Genomic DNA, 21,607 nt, shown 5'->3' with positions numbered 1-21,607 from the left:
CACCGGCTCGGAGAGCGCCCTCTACCCCGGCGGCAGCAAGCGGAGGCAGGAGGCGGATGCGGCGGCCCGCAGCAGCGTGTTCGAGCTGCAGGTGGCCGACACCCTAGACGGGGAGAAGCAGCCGCAGCTGATCGTCAAGGGGGCGCTGGACCGCGAGCAGCGGGACTCCTATGAGCTGAGCCTCCGCGTGCGGGACGGCGGCGACCCGGCGCGCTCGTCGCAGGCCATCCTGCGGGTGCTGATCACCGACGTGAACGACAACAGCCCCCGCTTCGAGAAAAGCGTCTACGAGGCGGACCTGGCCGAGAACAGCAGCCCCGGGACCCCCATCCTGCAGTTGCGAGCCGCCGACCTGGACGTGGGGGTGAACGGGCAGATCGAGTACGTCTTCGGGGCGGCCACCGAGTCCGTTAGGCGCCTGCTGCGGCTGGACGAGACCTCGGGCTGGCTCAGCGTCTTGCATCGCATCGACCGGGAGGAGGTGAACCAGCTTCGCTTCACCGTGATGGCCCGCGACCGCGGGCAGCCCCCCAAGACGGACAAGGCCACGGTGGTGCTGAACATCCGCGACGAGAACGACAACGTGCCCACCATCGACATCCGGAAAATCGGGCGCATCCCGCTGCGGGACGGGGTAGCCAGCGTGGCCGAGGACGTCCTGGTAGACACCCCCATCGCCCTAGTGCAGGTGTCGGACCGGGACCAGGGTGAAAACGGCGTGGTGACCTGCACCGTGGTGGGCGACGTGCCCTTCCAGCTCAAGCCGGCCAGCGAGGGCGAAGGGGAGCCGCAGAACAAGCGCAAGTATTTCCTCCACACTTCGGCCCCTCTGGACTACGAGGCAGTCCGCGACTACAACGTGGTCATCGTGGCCGTGGACTCGGGCAGCCCCAGCCTGTCCAGCAACAACTCTTTGCTGGTGCGGGTCGCCGACACCAACGACAACCCTCCCGTGTTCGGCCAGGCCGTGCTGGAGGTCTCCTTCCCGGAGAACAACCTGCCCGGTGAGAGGGTGGCCACGGTGGTGGCCACGGATGCGGACAGTGGCAAGAACGCCGAGCTCACCTACTCCCTGGAGCCCTCGCCCCTCTCCTCGGAGACGCCGGGTGGCATCTTCAGCATCGACCCCGACTCTGGGGACGTGTCGGTGCAGGCGGTGCTGGACCGCGAGCAGCGCGACACCTACGAGTTCCAGGTGACGGCCCGGGACAAGGGAGTGCCGTCGCTGCAGGGCTCCACCACGGTGGTGGTGCGGGTGGCCGACCGCAACGACAACGAGCCGCGCTTCATGCAGGATGTGTTCACTTTCTACGTGAAGGAGAACCTGCAGCCCAACAGCCCCGTGGGCATGGTGACCGTGATGGACTTCGACAAGGGGCGCAACGCCGAGCTCAGCCTCTCCATCCAGCCCGGCGAGCACGACCAGGCAGCTGGCATCTTCTCCATCGAGAACGACACGGGAACCATCTACTCCACCGTCTCCTTCGACCGGGAGCAGCAGACCAGCTACACCTTCAAAGTGAAGGCGGTGGACGGGGGCGAGCCGCCGCGCTCGGCCACCGCTACCGTGTCCCTCTTCGTGATGGACGAGAACGACAATGCGCCCGCCGTCACCTTCCCCAGCAACAGCTCCTACACCGTGCTGCCGCCCTCCAGCAACATGCGCACTGTGGTGGCCACAGTGGTGGCCACCGACGCCGACACTGGCCTCAACGCCGACCTCAACTACAGCATTATCGGGGGCAACCCCTTCAAGCTCTTCGAAATCGACCCGTCCAGCGGCGTGGTGTCGCTGGTGGGCAAGCTGGCCCCCAAGCACTACGGCCTGCACCGCCTCGTGGTGCAGGTGAATGACAGCGGGCAGCCGCCCCAGTCCACAACTGCCCTGCTCCACGTCTTTGTCAACGAGAGCCTGTCCAACGCCACCGTGGTGGAGAGCCAGGTGGCCCGCAGCCTCCACACGCCTCTGGCCCAGGACATCGCCGGCGACCCCAGCTATGAGCTGAGCAAGCAGCGGCTTAGCATCGTCATCGGTGTGGTGGCCGGTATCATGACAGTCATCCTCCTCATCCTGGTGGTGGTCATGGCCCGCTACTGCCGCTCCAAGGGCAAACATGGCTACGAGGCCGGCAAGAAGGACCACGAGGACTTCTTCACCCCTCAGCAGCACGACAAGGCCAAGAAGCCCAAGAAGGACAAGAAAGTCAAGAAGGGCAAGCAGCCCCTCTACAGCAGCATCGTCACCGTCGAGGCCTCCAAGCCCAACGGGCAGCGCTACGACAGCGTCAACGAAAAGCTCTCGGACAGCCCCGGCATGGGGCGCTACCGCTCGGTCAACGGGGGCCCGGGCAGCCCCGACCTGGCCAGGCACTACAAGTCCAGTTCGCCGCTGCCCACCGTCCAGCTGCACCCCCAGTCCCCCACCGCCGGCAAAAAGCATCAGGCCGTGCAGGACCTGCCCCCGGCCAACACCTTCGTGGGCGCCGGCGACAACATCTCCATCGGCTCGGACCACTGCTCCGAGTACAGCTGCCAGGCCAGCAGCAAGTACGGCAAGCAGGTAAGGGAGCCGCGCCGCGCGCACATCCCCGGCACGCGCGGGCACGCGTACACGCGCACGGGCATGCGCACGCTGGGGGCGGGGGAGCACCGGTGCCGGCCTTCGCTTTCCCCTCCCCCGACATGAGCACACACGACCACCAGGCGCAACCCCGAATAGCCCCCCCCAAGCCATGCCCCCAAGCCAGGTGCACACCACGCAGGAAGGATAGTCAGAGATCTTTATTATTACCATTTGCGGGATACTCCCCGCAATCACCCCACCAGCCCGTCCCTGCGGCCGCACCGGCGGGGGGCGCCCCCCCCCCGGGTGCTGAGCCCCCTCCCCGTGTCCTCCTGCCCCAGCCGGCAGCTGGCCACGGGGGCGGGCTGCAGGCAGCCGTCGCAGACAGCGAGCAAACCCGAAATAACTTGCCTGTGGGTTGTCACACCTCCTTAGGGCCTGTTTTGTGGGCGGGGTGGGGGGCGCGAACCCCAAGCGGGCTGTTCTGCCGCCCCCAGGCCCGGCCTGGCTCTCACCGGAGGCTGAGCCGCAGGGGAGGCTGAGCTGCGGGGGAGGCGAGCTGGGAGGAAAGTGGTGTTTTTTTTTTTTTTTTTTTTGGTTCGGGGGGGAGGCAGGGGTTTTGCTGCCGGCCTGATGTTTGCTGGAGCGGTGGGTGAGAGTGGATTTGCAGCCGCCGCATTTAAACGTTAATGGCTGTAATTATCAGGTCGTTCATTAGGATCGCAACACTAAATAATCTAAAAAGCCTATCTGTGCTCTAATTTACATCACGGAGATTACACTGATGTTCAGCGGTTGCTCTGAACACACATAAATGTTAGTGAGCTTAGAATCGGACCCCAGCATGCGTTCAAGGCTTTTTTTTTTTTTTTTTTTTTAAATGTACGTCACATGAAATTACTTAATTCAAACTGAGAGGCCCTAATTTGCCAGCCCAGCTGGTGCACAACTACGTCTGCAGAGAGGCTGACTTCCCTGAGACCTCTCGGAGCGAGGTGAGCCTTTCTTCGCCGGTACACTAAGCGGCTGGTTCTGATCTCCACCGTGCTGGTGGAGGTCGGCTTGGTGAAGCCCCAGCAGTATAGAAGTGGTAGCGGCAGGGACTTCCCTAGAAGCCTTGAAATAATACAGGGATAGCACAGTGGAGAAACAAGCTCCTAAATGAAAGCTTTATTTTGTAAGACACATATGTAGCCTGAACAGAAACCATTTCTCTTCTTGGGAGTGCTTTTTGGGCTGCTGTATAAATGAGATAGATATTTAACATTTGGTGATTCCCATTACATCCTTCCACATAAGATAATATTCTGAGTGTTTCCTCAGCTACAGCGTGTGTTACACAAGAATCTCCAGATAAATTAATGCTGATTCATGCAAATACAGAGCCAAGTCTGAAACAGGAAAATTCTGACTAGTTTGACAAAAATGCTTTCTTTTCAACTTAATAACTTGCAAATATGGCATTTTTTATGCTTTGAAACGTCTGCTAGACTACTACAATTGAAGTTCTATGGTGTGTAACCAGTATTTGCATTCTGCTCAGAAATACTTAAGATACTGTAAAAGGAAACGAATTGTATCAGCCACGCAGTCTTCCAGATCACCAAAAACGTGTCTGATGTGTTATCTGCTAGTATTTTTGTTTATGTGTATGTCACACAGATAGCTTGGAGAATATTTGACACGTCTTTTCTGGGTGATACATCTCATCAGTTTTCTCCTAGAGAGAACGTTATAATTTTAGTTTAAAAATACAGCCAGTATAAAATACGAAGTATTGAGAAAGTTCCTAAGCTTCCATCTAGTAAGACTTATTAAGCCCATAGTAGATTATGCCTTCTTAGGGAACGCTGGAACAACAAAGTAGAAGTGGAACAAATGCTAATCAGATGCTACTTCTTTCTTGCTGCTGCAAATCACCTAAACATATGAATTAAAAACTTTTAAAAGTGTAATTTATTTTCAATGGTGAATAGCTTGCCTGCTGAATGTACTAATGGTAAAGGATTGTTACATAAAAATGACTATTTTTCTCGATTAAATGCCTTACTCGAGGTTATGTTAAAAATATTTTTGGGTTACTTAACATTTTGGAAGGACTTATTTTTTTAATACACGATACTTTAGAAGACTTATTTGTAAAAAGAAAAAAAAATAATAATAAAAGAAAATAAAAAAAGGCTTTATTACATTTTTACTTGCAGCAGTCAAGCTGAAAGAAATGCATTCTGAATTGCTCCATTATTTATCCATTTGGTATAAAACCAGTTCCTCAGTGTTGATAGTTTTCCTGTGCTACATGTCTAGTTCATAAGTGAAGGCAAGTTTACTTGAGTAGTTTATAGCCAGTATTCTAAATGCCTTAGTTATGTCTTTTTGTTTTTAAATATGTTGAACGTACTTGTATGCTTGCTAAGGATGTGCCTAACTTAGTTAAGGAAAGTTTCTAAATAACTGCAGAGACTGCCAGGCATAAAATTTCTGTTACCAGTTTCCTGAGGGTAGTTGCCAGCATATTGCTGAGTGACATTTATATAGTTTTGTTCATGCTTTTGCACACTAGTATACACATTAAGATGTATTTGCATAAACAGTATGTAGACTTTTCACTTCTCAAACATTGACAGTGGAGTATTTTTCAGTTTATCAGGCAAAATGCATTAGCATTTATAACACCCAAACCACGTGGAACACTTGTTCAGCACGTTGAGAGAGAATTGTGAAGCACTTTGCAGATAAATTGGTATGATGTAGTGTGTATCACAGTGTTTCATAGTTCAGCTGTCCATATGAAATAGAGCCAATGGGATAGTAACATGAACATTATGGGGAGATCAGGTGAAATCTCTGTTGCTGCCTTTGTTTACGCATTGACAGTTCCATATGTTCTAAGGAGTCATTAGAAGGAGTATAAAGTTTTAAAATAAATAAGTGTACACAGCTGGAAGTATCTATTCTAAGTTACTAGAGGTGAGAGAAATAGTCATTTTCCATTAATGTAATTAGAATTTTAATTGATAGTTCCACATACACACAGTATCTTAATCAGGAAATAAAATCTCTACTTTGGTGACCGATTGGTGCACGCAAGTGAATGCAAGCTGTTTTCATTCTGATTCATGGTAATGCATTGCATATCTTACATGAATTCCCAAATATATCTTGTCTGATACACTATAGGAGAAACTAACCAGAGAAAGCTAAAAATGATTTGTAACTCTCCTCTTTTAAGTATTTTATTATGAAGTTTAAACTTAAATTCTATTCAAGACTTCTAACATTTCACCATCACTTTTCTAAAAGATCTTTTACAAGTTTGAAACTTATTCATCTTTTGTTGTTGTTGTTGTTTGTTTGTTTTGTTTTCCCATAGTATTACTCTGAAATATTCTTCTAGCCTCCCATTTAGCTATTCTCCCCATTCAGTAAAGTTCCTACATATCTGGAAGCTAATGTTTAAATCCCTAGTATTCCAAAGGTCTTAATCACTTGCCAAAAGTTAAACCTGTGTTTTGTCAGAAGGGTTTTGCTGAATCGGGATGAGTCTAAGGAAGTGCTTTCCTGGATCACAGTTTTTAAATCTGAACCCTCCAGGTGCTGCACAATGCCAGTCAGGGGCCTGGGTACTATTAACTTCCAATAAAGACATACGAAGATAAGGAAAAGTCAGTGAATAACAGCAATCTCTTAGCAACTTGGGGGGTTGCATCCTTAATTCTAAAATATAGTTTATAATTATAAACAACGGTGTGTTTTCGCATATTATTTACAAGTATATATTTTTAATGTATACTGTTTTCTACACCTTCTTTCACCATGAAAAATAATGTCATGTGAGCAGGTTTATTTAATTGAAACTTTTCATTGTTACTGAGATTAGCATGTTAATGATTCATTTTTGAAGGACCAGCCTTTAAAGCCTGTTCTTTTTCTTTTTTTTTTTTTTTTTTTCTCCCATCATTTTCTCTTGGTTTCTCCTTTACTTGCTTCACTCAACAAACAATGCTCATTGTTTACTTGAAACACAGCATTTGTTTCATTTTATTTTTTTTTATTTCTATCGAAGAGATACAGGTTACTATCAGTAGAATTAGAATAACCAATACTGAGCAGCATTGTAATTTTTCTTGGAGTGTATTCCTTCCTGGCCAATTCTGTAATCCTGTATGAATTGTCCCTATGCCTTTTCTCATTGGAAATATACTGACTGCTTAGTGAAGAAAAACATTTGCAAACTGGAGTGTGCTGACACACTAGTCAAACGCATTTCCTGTTGTCACAGAAGTGACTTGGGATGTTCCATTACTGAGGAGGAAACAGGACCCAAGGCTAGTTTTCCAAAGATTTAATCAAAGTTTAATTTCCATGAAAGTGAAATACATGAAAATTATTATTATTATTATTTTAAAAAAGAACTTGTATGGTAGTCATTTAATCTGTTATTAACCTTTCTAACATTAAACAGTGTGTTACACTGCAGAAGCATTTTGATGAGTTGGGTATCAACTATGTGAATTGTATCTATAAACAAAATGGCACCATTTCCTCGTAAATATGTACATGGACTAGCATCTTAATGGGACCCAAAGTTCATGCATTAAGGGGTTTAGCCATGCAAGAAAACATCACCTTTTTATGTTTAGACACACAAATACATGCATAGATTTAGATCAAAGACAGCTTTTTAAGTCACATAACAACTTTCAGTAATAAAGTGTATCCATAACTTTCAGCTTATCAAATATCCTACAGTATAACAATAAAAATAATAATGTTATGTTAGCTCTAGTCCAATGCAGAGAAAAAAAAGAGAACGTATTCATAAAATATAAAGAATTATATTGTCGACTTCTTTCAGACATTTGGTGCAAGGTGTCCAGAAATGTCTTTCAGTTTTCTGTTCTCAATTTGCATTATATTAAATACTTTGCAATTAGTTTTTAAGTGACCCACATTTGACCTTTAGTAACGAATTATGATGAAAGAGGGGCTAATTAAACATGAAATAGATTGATTGTTGATGCTTTAATTATCTCTATTTAACACAAAGTGTTTCAATGATAAGTACAGCCTTTATTTTTTTTTTTTCCTCTTCAGTAAAATCATCTTGTACAATGTGCAAATGACTAAGTTACCACTGAATCATTCTGCACTCCCAGGAGATGTACATAACCAAAAGGGACAGGATCTGAGTAAAGGAGGATTCATGCTTTGAATAAGTAACGAACTGTACTATTATAGGCAAGGGTGTGAAAGAAACATCTTTAAAAGGATAGAATCTGATTTATCAACTCAGACAGCTCTCTGGCATTGTACATACCAAAACAAGCCTGGGTTATACCCATGGTTAGCAGTTGCATCCATGCTGTGTCAGTCATTGTACTGTAGCAGTGTATTTCTGAACATGTATCTTTATTTTAATTTGTACATTGAGTAGCCTCGTTTCCTAGTATTTGGGATATATGATGGTTTGGCCAACTAGCTGTGTTTCACAGAAATACATTTCCTGAAGCTTCAGACACTTTAAGGACTTTTCTTCAAAAATTTAGTTTTTTTTTTTTTTTTTTTTTTTATGTAGTTAATGATCTGTTGGGCTACTTTGAAGTATAAAACTTATCTAATGGGTTTTGCTTTAAATTATAACAGAATAAGCAGACTTCAATAACAGTTGACATTGTGCTTTTAAATTAATAGACTAACGTCACAAGCACTGTGAATTCTCTAATGTATTTGCAGAACTGTTAGTGTTTAATTACAAATCTTAACACAATCTTAAGAACCCCTGTTCTTAAGAGAGCAAATCTTTTGACTATAGATATATGGGAAATAGTGATATAGACATGAGCAATTCAGTACAGTTTTTAGTAAGACAGTTTTCTAACTGATTTTAGCAATTCTGCTTCCAAGAGATATTTATAAATCGTTAAAGCTACAAAACAATTTCCTTTTTTTTTTTCAGTCTTAGACTGCATGTAATATGTTCCATGTAATTTATTTTCTCCTATTCTCCAATTTTATTTCATTTTAGGAATTTATCTGTGTGTGCTCAGGAGATGCTATTTCGATATTTCTTTTCCCCTGATTTCCCTTTCCTAGAAGAAGAGATTTTTTGTCTGTGTGTTATCAGATTTTGGACTTTGCTAACTTATTCTACATATTCAATTTCATCAGTAATTAAAACAAACAAAAATTATGTAGACCAATAGTTAGCATCCACAATCAAATCAATCTTTCTTATGACTCATAAAAATTTGTATTAGTTCACTTTTTGGATCAAGGTAGTAAAAGAAAACTCTGACATTGATATGGGTGTATGTCAAGTTTATTGACTGTAAAGTTTAATGAAAAGTATGTTGGTGACATGGACTATGCAATTCAAGTTTTTTAAACACTGTATGCTGCAAATCCCAGTAGCAATATAAGAATGTTTAAAATACTTTTATTTAAAATCATTTTAATTATTATCTTCCAATTGGTCTCACAGTACCTAGTCCTAGTTTGCCTTGTTAACCTCCTGTCCTACAAAATGCATATTGCTAATTATATAGTAAAAAAGAAAAAGAAAAAAATCACCGATACGCTGTATCCTTTCACTTTTTTTTTTTTTAATTATTATTATTATTTATCCTGTTGCAATCCTACAGACAACATAGTTTGATGCTTTTAAACCTTAATTAAATGTAAGGAAAAATAATTTGTGAATATATGGTCTGACTAGAACAGCAGGTGAAATTAAACAATAGGGTCTGTCTGAGTTTTGTCTTCTATTTAAACAAATCTCTGAGAAGGGAGAGAACATGCACGCGCTATGCCAATACTAAACTTCACATACTTTAGGCATCAGAGCCTTTTAAAGGTCATTTACTTTGCTGTTGTGGATGGCAAAATCTCATGTTAATGCTGATGTTAGTGAAGTTAGCTGGGGCATCTAAAATGTGGTCACAACAATAGAAATGACAAAGGAGGATTTAAAACTTCATTTCTTATTTTAGTGCTCTCAGCTAAATATTTATAGGGGAAATTGCAGGTCATGAATGGATGTCAAAATCTCAAACTGCAGTTATACCAAAGCACCAGTTAGGCACGTTCCTAAACATTGTGAGTGTTCTATAAATTCTGCTTAACATGCTTGCTCTTTCTTATATCTTGCCTGATGAAGTTCTAAAACTACAGTTAAGAGCAACTTTTGATTGTCTTCCAAAAATAGTGAAAAGTTTTAATAATACAAATAAAACATATGAGCAGCCTGGAGAATTTTTATTTTTTTTGGTGGAAAATTGAAGAAGGGTAAAAGTTCTGGGGGTTAGAATTTTTAAAAGAAACAGTATTCTGGTCACATTTGCAACTGATAGGTGTATAATGTGATGTACTTTTTAATTTTATTCTTTACATCTTTCAAACAATCCTCTCATTTTGGTAACACAGATGTTTAACAATTACTAGCTTTTAAAATGCTGTAGCATAACCCCAAAAGCATAATTTATTTTTACGGAGTGGATCACAAATTGCACAAAAAATATTAAAAGATGAAGAAAAACATGATGTTTGTCTTTCAAAACATAATTTATGTTATTAACTACCAACAATAGTGAGTATATTTTTTTTAAAGACAAACATCCATTCTGTCAGCTGAGATTTTGTTACAGATTTAATGTTCTGGATCAAACAACCTAATAAATAATGATATGCAATCCCTGAATGAAAGAAATATATTGTTATAAGTAGCAATCCTGCAGTTTCAGGAAAAAATAATATTTACCAAATTATTTGATTTAGAGCCTGTTATTATCTACAATTTTGACTTTATATTATCTGTAATATAAAGTCACATTTGTAAAAGACCAGGTACAGAAGGTAGATACTAGATGAGCTGCTGAAAATCAGTCATGGATTTACAGTAGAAAAAGAATGCAGAAGTACTGATTTCATCCTTTAAAAATTCAGAAAGAATTTTATCTTGAAGCCTTGTCTGATCCAATTCCTTTATGGTTCTGGGTGAGTAATAAATGTTTGTAACATGACAGGATAAAAAATCCTGCATTACTGTCATATGATGGCTATGGAGATTCCTCCATAAACTCCGTAAAAAGTAGTTTCTTGACTTGTGGTTGTGGCTAGGTTCCTAGGGGAATGTGCCTTTTGTGCAACGTGCCAAGTGTTTTCTCTGTGGTAGTACTTCTCAAAGAATTGGGGAGGGGTTGCCATAATTTATTCTGTCTATGCATGTATAGTTGTCAAGGACTTTTCAGCCTTTGAGCAGTATAAAATATGAGAAGTGGCCCCTACTTCCTCTGGATACCATATTAATGTAAGGAAGAATTGCTTCCACTCATTCTCAGAGGCATATCCTTTGGAAAAATGTCCTTTACCAGGACAATACTTACACAGAGATAGAACTTGATGTATCTAAGCTCAGTGTTATGCTGAAAAATGAACCTAAGGAATTAATGGAGGCTGTCATGGTGTTCTGGGTCTGATTTAGGTATCAAAATGTATATGTCCTTGTGTCACTTTAGATAGCTTGAAGTATGAGACATCTGCACAGAGCTGCACAGACAGGTATATGATTCAAGACCTGGATGTCTTCTAGGGCACTCCTCTGTAACTACAGCCTGAGGCCAAAAAAAAAAAAAAAAAAAAAAAAAAAAAAAAAAAAAAAAAAAAAAAACAAAAAAAAACAGCAATTGCCAAGTCATTTTTTTTATTTAAAGAAACAATACATAAAATAAAATTAAGCATTCTTTGATACCTTTGTAAATGTAATGCATTTGGGCAAGGTTAAAAATGAATTCTACAATAAGAACTTAAGCACGGTTTTCATGTGTGCCATGCGTGTGCCTATTAATAGAACATGCATGTGCAGATATATGTTCATATATATACTGATATTAAGTTAACAAATTATTTTGAATTGGTACAAAATTTCCATTTTAACAGGAACAATAATGACAACAATTAGCTGTTTTTTCATGCACCTTCAGAGCATTCAAGGTGTTTATCTCATGTTGGGTTAAACTAAGGATAATCCTATGAGAGTCAATACAACTTAATTAGTATCAATCATTGCAAACTAAATCCAATGCTATAATATCAGAGACTAATTTACATTAAAATACAGATACAGAAGACCATTATTATCAGTTTGTATGTTATGAATCAAATCTCACTCATTTAACTTACTAGCATGTGTATGTATATAAAATGTGAAATAACAGAGAGCAGGTTTCAATGGTATAATACATCCAAATGTAGTATTAGCTTTGTAACAGGATCTTGGAATGCTGTAACCTTAATGAAATTTCAAAAAGTCTAATGGTAGTATTAAACACAGTCTTACTGTAACTAAGGGTGTGCCAGGAGTTTAGATGGCAAGATACCTGTGTTAAGCTAACTGACTGGTCACAGTGTTATTCTTGAAGTTGTGTGATACTTTTATTAGGCATAGATGTGAGAAAGGCTTAGTCTGAAAATTCATATCCTCTTTATAGAACAAAACTTTGTGTCTCAGATAAAATCTGGCCATTTTCTAGGCAAATCTGTTTAATATATTTGGGAGTCCTTTTTTAAAAAACAAAACAACATTCACTTTTTAACAAGAGTGAATACTTTAGTAGTTTGTAAGATTTCTAAAGACAAAAACAAAAAACAAAACAAAACAAAAAAAAACAGAAATGGAAATACAGATGGTAGAACAACAGCAAATTAAAGTGTTAGTTACTTCAACCGCCCCAAAAATTGTCACAGTGATATTTGAAGCTCCTATTTTGCCATCTTTTTTGTTCATGTTTTTTCACTGCTTTCAACATATATTTGGTGTCCTATTCCATCATGTCACTCCTGTTCTATGTGAAGTTACATTGTCATAAAATTAGAGTAATGAAATGGTGAATCAGTTTCATTATCTCAATCCACAAGTTCTGAATTGGCTTTAATGACATACACGTGCCTTGTGTGATAGTGGGAGAGGATATCCATCACTCTGTTGAATCAGAAAAATACTATTTTCAATAAGCATGTAATTACAGTTGTAGCACAAGTTTACAGGAGTGCAGTAATTGATTTATTTTAAACAAAAGTTTTCAAGTAATGTTATGACTTCTTTTATGGAAGGAATAATTGCTCTAGAAGCTAGACATCTCCATTTAACACAGGTCACTAAATGATCAACCATTGAACCTTAGCCTAGATAGTAGATAAGAACTGTCATGTAGATTTAGAAAACTCATTCAGAAGGCTTCGCTGACTGTATACTGATGGTTTTATTCTGAGTCCTGCATCTTAAGGGCCTTAAAATATCACTTTATTTTAATGGATATTTTTCTGAATATGAATAAAACCCACCCATTTCTAGAGCAAGTATTAATTCATATCTGTAAAACAGAGCAATACCCATTTTTCCTGGTGGCTTTCAACTAGAGATTACAACATGTTGTCTGGGTCATGTATTTTACTATACATATAAAACAGACTAGAATACCATATCTGAACTATCTAACAACAGTGCTGATAAACAGTAGTATTTAATAAGAATGACAGACAACTAATATTGAAGTGAAGGAGGTGTTTCACCAGGATATGGGGCTTCAGATTTCGTGCCAGCAGCTCCCTTGAACAGATCTGAAACCAGTATAGTTATGTAAGTTGGTGCAGCACAGTAGCTCATGCTGTTTAAATTCTATAAGGCCACATCTGTAATAGTGTGTTACTGAAATGAATAGTGCTTGTGTTGTGTTGTGTGCATGGGTTTAGAAAAATACAAAGGAGAGGTTTAGTTTAGAAGTAAAGGAAACTTGGTTAGCTCTTTGCAAAACTGCACAACCTTCACTGTCTGCATTTCACAGGAACCACTGGACACTTACATAATTTGTCCTATCCTTTTTGTGCAACACTAGTTCTTTAAATATTTGTATATGAATTGTTGCTAGTATTCTGGATCCTTTTACATTTTCTTGAGTGTGGAGGAAAAGTTAAACAACAGTGTGAAATTCCTTTATGGAGAATAAATTAAGAAAATGTCTTCATTTTATTTTGAAATATTTTATTGTGAAATATATTATCATTCATGAGATATTGAAGTCAATTGGAGGATACTGTACTCATTTGGCCCTTCTGCTGAATGAATTGAAAGTTCATCTTGGACTTTCTAATAATGAATATTAGTGCACCTTTCTAGGAAGCTTGAAAGCTAAATTTATGTATTATTTTCTTTAGTTGTTCTTTATTAAATATATAAAGTGACCGAACTCTTCAAATTATACAGTAACCTTCCTGGAGAGTTAATGTTACAGAAATATGAAAGGACTGGCTAAACTGTCTCTCTATCAAATATTTCTAAAAGGCTTTATGTATTTGTAAGACTTCATGATCTACTATTGATGCAAATTACTAAGGATAAAATAAAATCCATCTGTTATCAAAGAAAAAAATAAATGAAGTAAGTCCCAGGATTTGAAAGACTTAGCATTAAGGACTAAGAATTCATACTTTGTGATGGGTTTATAGTAATTGACAATAGAAAAGACTTTTTAGCATTCACAATGTTTCTCTCTCTCTCTTTTTTTTTTTTAATCGAAATAAAATGACTTTGCCATAAAAGCTTCTCTTGTAACATATCTTGCTTCATTGCATAATTTTGTATTCTTTGCTGAAATATCTCAATTAAAATATGACCTACACCATTTCACGTCTTGTTGGACATTACTGGTTTTGTTATTATTACCCTTACATTTAATCAAATTGTCTGTAGCTAAATAAATAACATTTCATCAAGAGCCGTTGGATTTCAATCAGCTAGGAAACAGATTACTGGCACGAGAACAGATCTAAGGCTAGTGTATCCAATCTGCAACTAATTGTGTGCTGATAATAGCACTGCCCACAGGCAAATCTTGCTGTCCTGGTACATGATAGATTTTCCTGTATGTTAATATTAAATCAGATGGAGACATTTTGTAATATTGTTACAGTTACTATCTTTAACCTTTCTTTTTTAATCTAAAATATATGCTGTTTGGAGATACTACCTCTGTGTTTCATTCCTGAAATTTAATGGAGAAAATATTTCAAGGAAAATATAGTAGCCATGCTTTTTTCTTTAGCTGCTCCTCTTAAAACAGTCCTTTTTATAGGAGATGAAGTACTGTTGATACTTAAATAAGTATTTACCTGGAAGTCACATACTCTCCTTGTCTCAGAGGGGAGAGGAGCATATCTGACAGCTTGAATCTTGCAGCAGAAAGCAGTGCTATTGCTTGGTGGTGAGAGGGGTTGTTTGGAGTGCACATCAAGGAGTACTCTATGGGTGAGCTGCAGACTACATACTAACCATGTACCACGTGCAAAATACTGCATTGGAACATTACAAACATTTACATTTTTCCAATCTGAAGATGAGAGTGACTACTGAAGTACATAGAAGTCCTTGTCCTACGGGGTCTCCACAAATGCATAGCATACAGTAGCAAGTGCTTTTACCAAAGGAAACCATAGAATAACACATATTGTAGTCAGCACATTATAAGTGGTCTGAAAGCAAACTGTCTGCTGATCTATGTACGTTGTTCTTGTGAAATGATTCCAACAGTTTGAAATCTATTTTTCACCTTGCTAGTTATGCAAACAGCTCTTCACGTTTTCACTAAAGCAAGTGGGAATTGTTCACTGTCACAAATAATAAATAACAAGAGTACCCGATCTGCGCAGCATGGAAGTGATAAAAACACATGCTTATGAGTGCTTGAGATTTCACAGCTATTAATTTTGAACTTTCTGATTGCAGTTCTGTTTTACAAGAGTAGATGCTGTTAGGGCAGCAGTGTACTTGTGACAATGAAGGATTATGACAACATCCATTTATCATAACAAACTTGATAAATTCAGTGTAAGAGATGGTCAGAAATTTCCCTGAAACCTGAAGTCATAAAATGCATCTTGCCTTTACTGAAAAAATATATTTTTTTCCATTACCACTAATATTTAATGCAAAATTAATACTAACATATGCTTGATAAGGTTTCTTTATGCATGATGAAAGGTACAGCTCTTACCGGTGTTAGTAGATTCCTTAACACATACATTAAGGAACATGAAGTTTGTGCAGAATGCTGCTGTATATGCAACATGTATTCACATAAAGAGGTCTTTTACAAAAGGTCAGCTAAATCTATAGCACATGTACAGTTTTTTTTTTTTTTTTTAAAAAAGAAAAAGAAAAAAATAGAAAATAAAAAGACAGAAGGACTCTTCAGGCTTCAAATAACATTTTTTTTTTTTTTAAAAAAAAAAAAAACTTTTTAAAAGTCATCTTAGCATTAAAACTCCAAATTACAAGATTTGCCTGAAAGCATACTTCCCAGCTACCTCTGTGTAGATGTGGTAGATAAAACTAATTTTCAGATAGCAGTATTCACAGTGTGGTAGGAATGTTTCAAATCAGCAACCATATTTTTGGTTTATGGGTACAAATGGGATTTCAGTTAATAATTAGGCATCATTCTGAAGCTGTGTATTGTAAGACAGCAAAATGTATAGAAGCTGAATGCTCAATTTGTAGTATTTCTGTTCATATTTCACAGCCATACCAGAGGAAAAAAAATCTTTGATATAGAGTAGAAAAATATCCTGAATAAAGGTAGTGTGAAATAAATAAAAATGTCTAGGATTTTTTTTTTCTTTTTAATCCTTACTGTTCTAAGGAAGAAATCTCCGGCCTTTCTAAAATCCTCACTGAGATGGTATTTTTTTATTTTTTATTTTTTCCCCACATTTTAAGAATATCATCAAAGCCATACTAATCTGGATCAAAGCATGTCTCAGAGTCCTGAAATCTCTGAAGAAAACATTTCGCTGTCTTTCCTATTTCTGACATCATCATAGAGATTTACCTTCAATTTTGCTAAAAATTTTAGAGATAAAAATTAGTTTATTTACAAAGCAGGGGTTTAAAGGTTTTAATCAACAACTTCTGGTTCATCACAAAATTAATAAGAAAGAATTGCAGATCCACTTCACTGCTGTCAGTGAAGTGTCTAGCTCAGTAAGCAGGAGTTTTGACTATTGATAGCAATGCATTTCTGATTAGTTTTAAGGTGTATCCCATGTTTAAGGCAAAAGCACATTTTTGTGCCTACCACCTTTTTTTTTTTTTTTTCTGTAGTGGAAAACTGCAGATATTTATTTTTGTCTCCCAAAGGAAAGGTCTAGTATTTAAGCTAGACTTTTCTTCTAGAAAAGGAGAACATAGTTCTTTTTTCTTTCTGTCTGTCTGTCTTTTTTCCCCTAGAATTGTGCTTGGAACTCAGAAAGAAGAGCTGTTTCTTAAATCATTCTGGTACAGTAGTTTCTGTCTGAGTCTTTTATTTAATAATTGAAAAAATGTTTTGGGAGAACTTTGTCAAGTAAAAATGATGCTCTGTATGTTCCTTTTCCTCTTCATCAAAAGCAATGCATATTTTAGACACTGGGGGATGTGGATAGGAAAGCTCCATCTTTCCATGCTGTTATGATTGTCTACTTTTTTTTTTTTTCCCCTCTTACTTTTGAAATGGTTTTGAAGGGACTCTTAACATGGACCATAGGGCAGCTAACTAGTACTAAGAAATGAGGGATTAAATCAAAGAAAACCTGAGATGGGAGTAATTGCCTCCAAAAGCTTCTCTCCCCATTTTTCGTTTGTTTTAAATACAAAGATTCTGTTTAAGTAAGCTCATCTCATGAGCTTTAAAAGAATCATTTGCATGTTGGCTTCATGAATAGCTGGTTTGAGAGCCAAATAAAGTCAATCTGATAAACTATTTGTTTTAGGAGGGAGAATTTTTCTGGAGTAGGCAGTAGAACACAGATCAACAGTATAATACTCACATACATGGGAATTTTACTCACATATAGAATAGAATAGGTCACTGATGATTTTTAAAGGTCCCACAGAAGGGACCTTCAAAGATCATCTAGTCCAACTGACCACTTCAGAGCTAAACAAATGTTATTGAGAGCATTATTCAAATGTCTTTTGAACAGTGACAGGTCTGGTACATCAACTGCCTCTCTAGGAAGACTGTTCCAGTGTTTGACCACCCTCAGAGAAAAGTTTCTCTTAATGTCTGAACCTCCCTTTGTGCTGCTTTGTGCTGTTCCAATGTGTCCTATCATTGGTTGCTAGGAGGAAGACACCACCACCTTGCTCTCCACTTTCCCTCCATGGGAAGTTGTAGAGGAAATCCTTTAATATATGTATTCTAATCCCAGTTATCGTGCCCTGAGTTTTTATTCTGACCTTCCAAGTGACAGTGTGAAAACTTCTAGGTTTTAATTTCAGTCTCTCTTCTTCTCACCAAACCAGTCTAGTTTTCTCATATAGAAGTCAGGTACTGCTGAGCACTAGAGGTCAAATGCTAAGATGTGAAGACAACATTATTTAAATTTCATTATTTCTGCTGGATTGTGGGAAGCATTGGAGATTCAAAAGTATGTTACTCTTGGTTGTTTTGTTTGTTTTTGTTGTTCTTATCGTTTTTAATTAACTTCTTCTGTAGAACCATATGTATTTGAAAGTATGCATGTATGTTGACAGGTAAAATAGTGAAGACAGGAAAGAGTTTCATTTACAAGGTTTCCCTGTGCCTTAAAATAGCAGTACATGTCCATATGCCATTTTGGATTCTATTTTCCCAAAGGGGATCTTTCCTTTGTTAAAATAATGTCAAAACAAAATTCCCAACTCAGGCTGATTTCTGCAGCCATGAATCAAAATCACAAGGTAAACTCAGAAGCAGTCTAGCAAACACCTATGGCTGACCTGTGCTGCAGAGTAAAGAGCGGGAACGTCAGTTTTATGGCTATTCATCTCTGTTTTTCATGAAATATTTTATTTACAAAAGAGCACAAATAAAGTGGTGCCCATCTTGTCTACTTTTCCATAATTCAAGAGCTAGGAAGCCTTATTTGTGAGAAGCTTATTCTGTGACTTTGTGTGTAATTGACAGTGAAGGGGGAAAACGAGGCAATGTTATGCCTTCACTAGCTCTTTGTAAAGGAAAGAATATACTTACTCATTAATGACCCAAGCTATTAATAGGTTTATGGTTTATAGCACATCCTTAGAGGGGGCTAAGAGAATTTACGGATTTAACACACAACCTTAAAGGGGTCTAAGAGAATTTTAAAGAAAGAGATAGTCAGACTGGAAATTTCTGAGTAAACATTTACCTGTCTTCTTGGCAGTACATAATTAAATTATCTGTTGACATTTTGCAGGCACAGAAAAAAAAAAGAAAGGTACAGACAAAGGAATAGAAGCATACTGATGATGTATTGTTAGAGTTTAAGTAAAATAAACGATTAGCATCTAAAATACAGAGCAGAGGTAATAAAAATAATTTCAAGCTACTATCCACAGTGCATAGCATCCAGTAATACAATTTAGTTCATTACATTTCTGTATGATGCAGTATTATTATATTCTCTCTGTGTGTCCTGGGCTTATACTAGTTCAAATTCTTGGACTAGTACCTAACAATAGATGCTTCAAGATGGCCTGCAAATGAATGCATTCATATAATTGTAAAATAATGAAACCACATCAAAGGTGGTTTTGTTCTGTTTTGTTTAAATCAAATATTCTTATTTGTATTCAATGGAGCAGGAAGGAGAAGAAGAATTTGTGTGAGTACAGGACCTTGTTAAAAGAGTTATGAGTTTCCCTAACAAAAGTTCAGATTTGTTTTATTCTAAACATGCCCTCTGTATTAAGCTTTTGGTTTCTAGTCCATAAGAAATGGATAATAGCATTTTTCGGAGTACAGGGATGTTATGAGTTCAGACAGAGGTCAGTAATGGCACCTGTGTTCTTACTAAGTGCAGAATTTTGTCCAAACTCTGAAATTTAGCTGGCAAGTGAGAGTCCCAGTACCCCAGGTACCAGGTTCCCTCACCTGGTTGTGCTGCCATACACTCTGAGGGAAGTGCAAGAAAGCACAAATTGTAAGGTTACTATATTCAGGTTTAGAAGTGTTTAGAAGTATTAGGGTTCTTTCTAGAGGGCACTTTGAAATAACGCTGGTAAGATGCTGATATATGTTTATAGAGTTGGTTTACAATGCAATGGTGTGCAACATGTAATGGATTTCAACATCTTAACAGATTAAATTTGGTTCTTCTTTGAACATGTCATGTTACATTTCTCAGATGTTTTCCTCCTATTTCCTATGTCAGAATTAAATTTCTATTTACTGATTTATGTTGATAATAATGTCTAAATTTATCCAACTAATGTTCATTCTCAGTCTATATTTCATTATTAAAATATAGAAGATATTTCAACCTAATATTAGGGCATAGTGGTCTTATTTAGCACTATTAAAATAAGCTTATCTTCCTGCACATAGGTGACACAGGGTTTCAAAATTTCCCTGTACTAGTCTAAACTGTGTTCCCTTTAAAGACTCAATTAACTAGGAAAAAATTATTCTGAACTCATTTGTATGAATGTACTTTAATCAACATACCTGTTGTTAGATTCCTAAATCTGTATTAGTTCTCAAGATAAAAATGAGGTACAGATATCCATTTTCATAAAGAATCACATTTTTTAAAGCTGTTTAAAAATTGTTTTAAAAATTGGCCCTTTGTCCAACTCATCCCATCTCAGCATGTTTGTCATCTGGCACAAGTTACTTATATAGGGCCACTTCAAAAAAAGAGAGATAGGTACCTTCAGAAGTCAAGCTATTCTATCTATTTTAAGTAGGTGCTCTCCCCTTTCCATTGATTGTATAAGATGACTAATTTAGGTGGCTTCCAAGTCACTAAATTTAGATGAGATTCCAGCCATACTCTGTCAGTTACAATTTTTCTGAGCATGTTATATTCCATCAGTAAAAATGACAGTGCAGACCTACAAAACAAAAACAAACAAAAAACTATTTTAATGTATTTCTGTACGTTTTGACTGCTGGAGCATGGACAAGTGGTATATATGGTAATATGGCAATTAACTCTTTACCGTAGTTATTTTGAGTAAATAGTGTCAGTGATGTGATGCTGTACTGATACAGGAGGCCATGAGTTCATCTTCAGGATTCCTGCAGATTTTGCTTTCACCTCTAAAGCATTTGCAGAATATTCTGATGCTTTGTTTTGTCCTTCTCGCCCTAGGCAATCCTTGCACTGAATAAACATCAGAGTTAATTAAAGAAAAAAAAAATCTTATGTATTTATTACATTTCATAAATAATATTCATGGCTTTTGCTGTTTCTGTATTCAAGCCTAGAAAATGAGGAATGTGCAAGATGAGATACAAGAAAGTATCTCATACTAGCTTTCCTAGTAACTAGGATAACAGGCAACAGTCACAAGTATTTTAACTGTTTTATGGTTTGTCCTCTGTTTGGCATCTGTTTAACCAATATGGCTTGAACTCTTATAGTCAAGAGAAAATAACAGGTAGATTAATTTTATATCATGATAAATGCTTTGAAGTTGTATATAAATGTGCCAAATTATTTATTTATTTATTTATTTATTTATTGTGATTGTAGGAACATCAGATCTGGTAATGCAGTGGTTCTTCTTTAATCATAATGTCAATGCTGAAGATTATGAGTGAGGTTTGCTAAATTGATCTCTTAGTTGAACCTCTTCAGGAAGAAAAAAATAAACAAGAATGGGAAGGAAATATTTGCAATGTTAATACTCAAAAAAATAATGATAAAAACTGAAATTGTTAAGGTAACTTATAGAAGTTCAAAGCAACCAAATTCCTATGTGTAAGATTAACAACACTGTTTGTTTGCAAAGTAATTTGTAAGAAAAGCTGTCTAATAAAAACTATTGTCTTGGCTTTGTGATAACATAATACAGCATTTTGTTAGAATTTCTGCAGTGTTCCTGTTATTATGACTTTATAAAAACTGCATCTGTCATTGATCTTTCTTTACCCTTAAAATGCATAATTTATTTGTAGAAATATTAAATGATGTGAAAGCAGGAACACAATTGCTCTAGTGCATGAAGTTTTCATTTTGAAAAGAGAAAAATTATAGCACTCT

General features: G+C 38.3%; 1 protein-coding gene across 1 annotated transcript in view; it reads left to right on the top strand.

Annotated features, from left to right (window-relative positions):
• PCDH7 (protocadherin 7) overlaps positions 1-21,607 on the top strand; it is a 283,345-nt gene that overhangs the window by 2,535 nt on the left and 259,203 nt on the right. The window contains 1 exon segment of the mRNA XM_035324967.1: positions 1-2,560. Coding sequence (XP_035180858.1) covers positions 1-2,560 — 2,560 coding nt within the window.

Source organism: Oxyura jamaicensis, chromosome 4 (genome assembly GCF_011077185.1).
Source record: "Oxyura jamaicensis isolate SHBP4307 breed ruddy duck chromosome 4, BPBGC_Ojam_1.0, whole genome shotgun sequence".
In the NCBI taxonomy this organism is placed as follows: domain Eukaryota; kingdom Metazoa; phylum Chordata; class Aves; order Anseriformes; family Anatidae; genus Oxyura; species Oxyura jamaicensis.
This window is presented reverse-complemented; position numbering and strand designations above follow the sequence as displayed.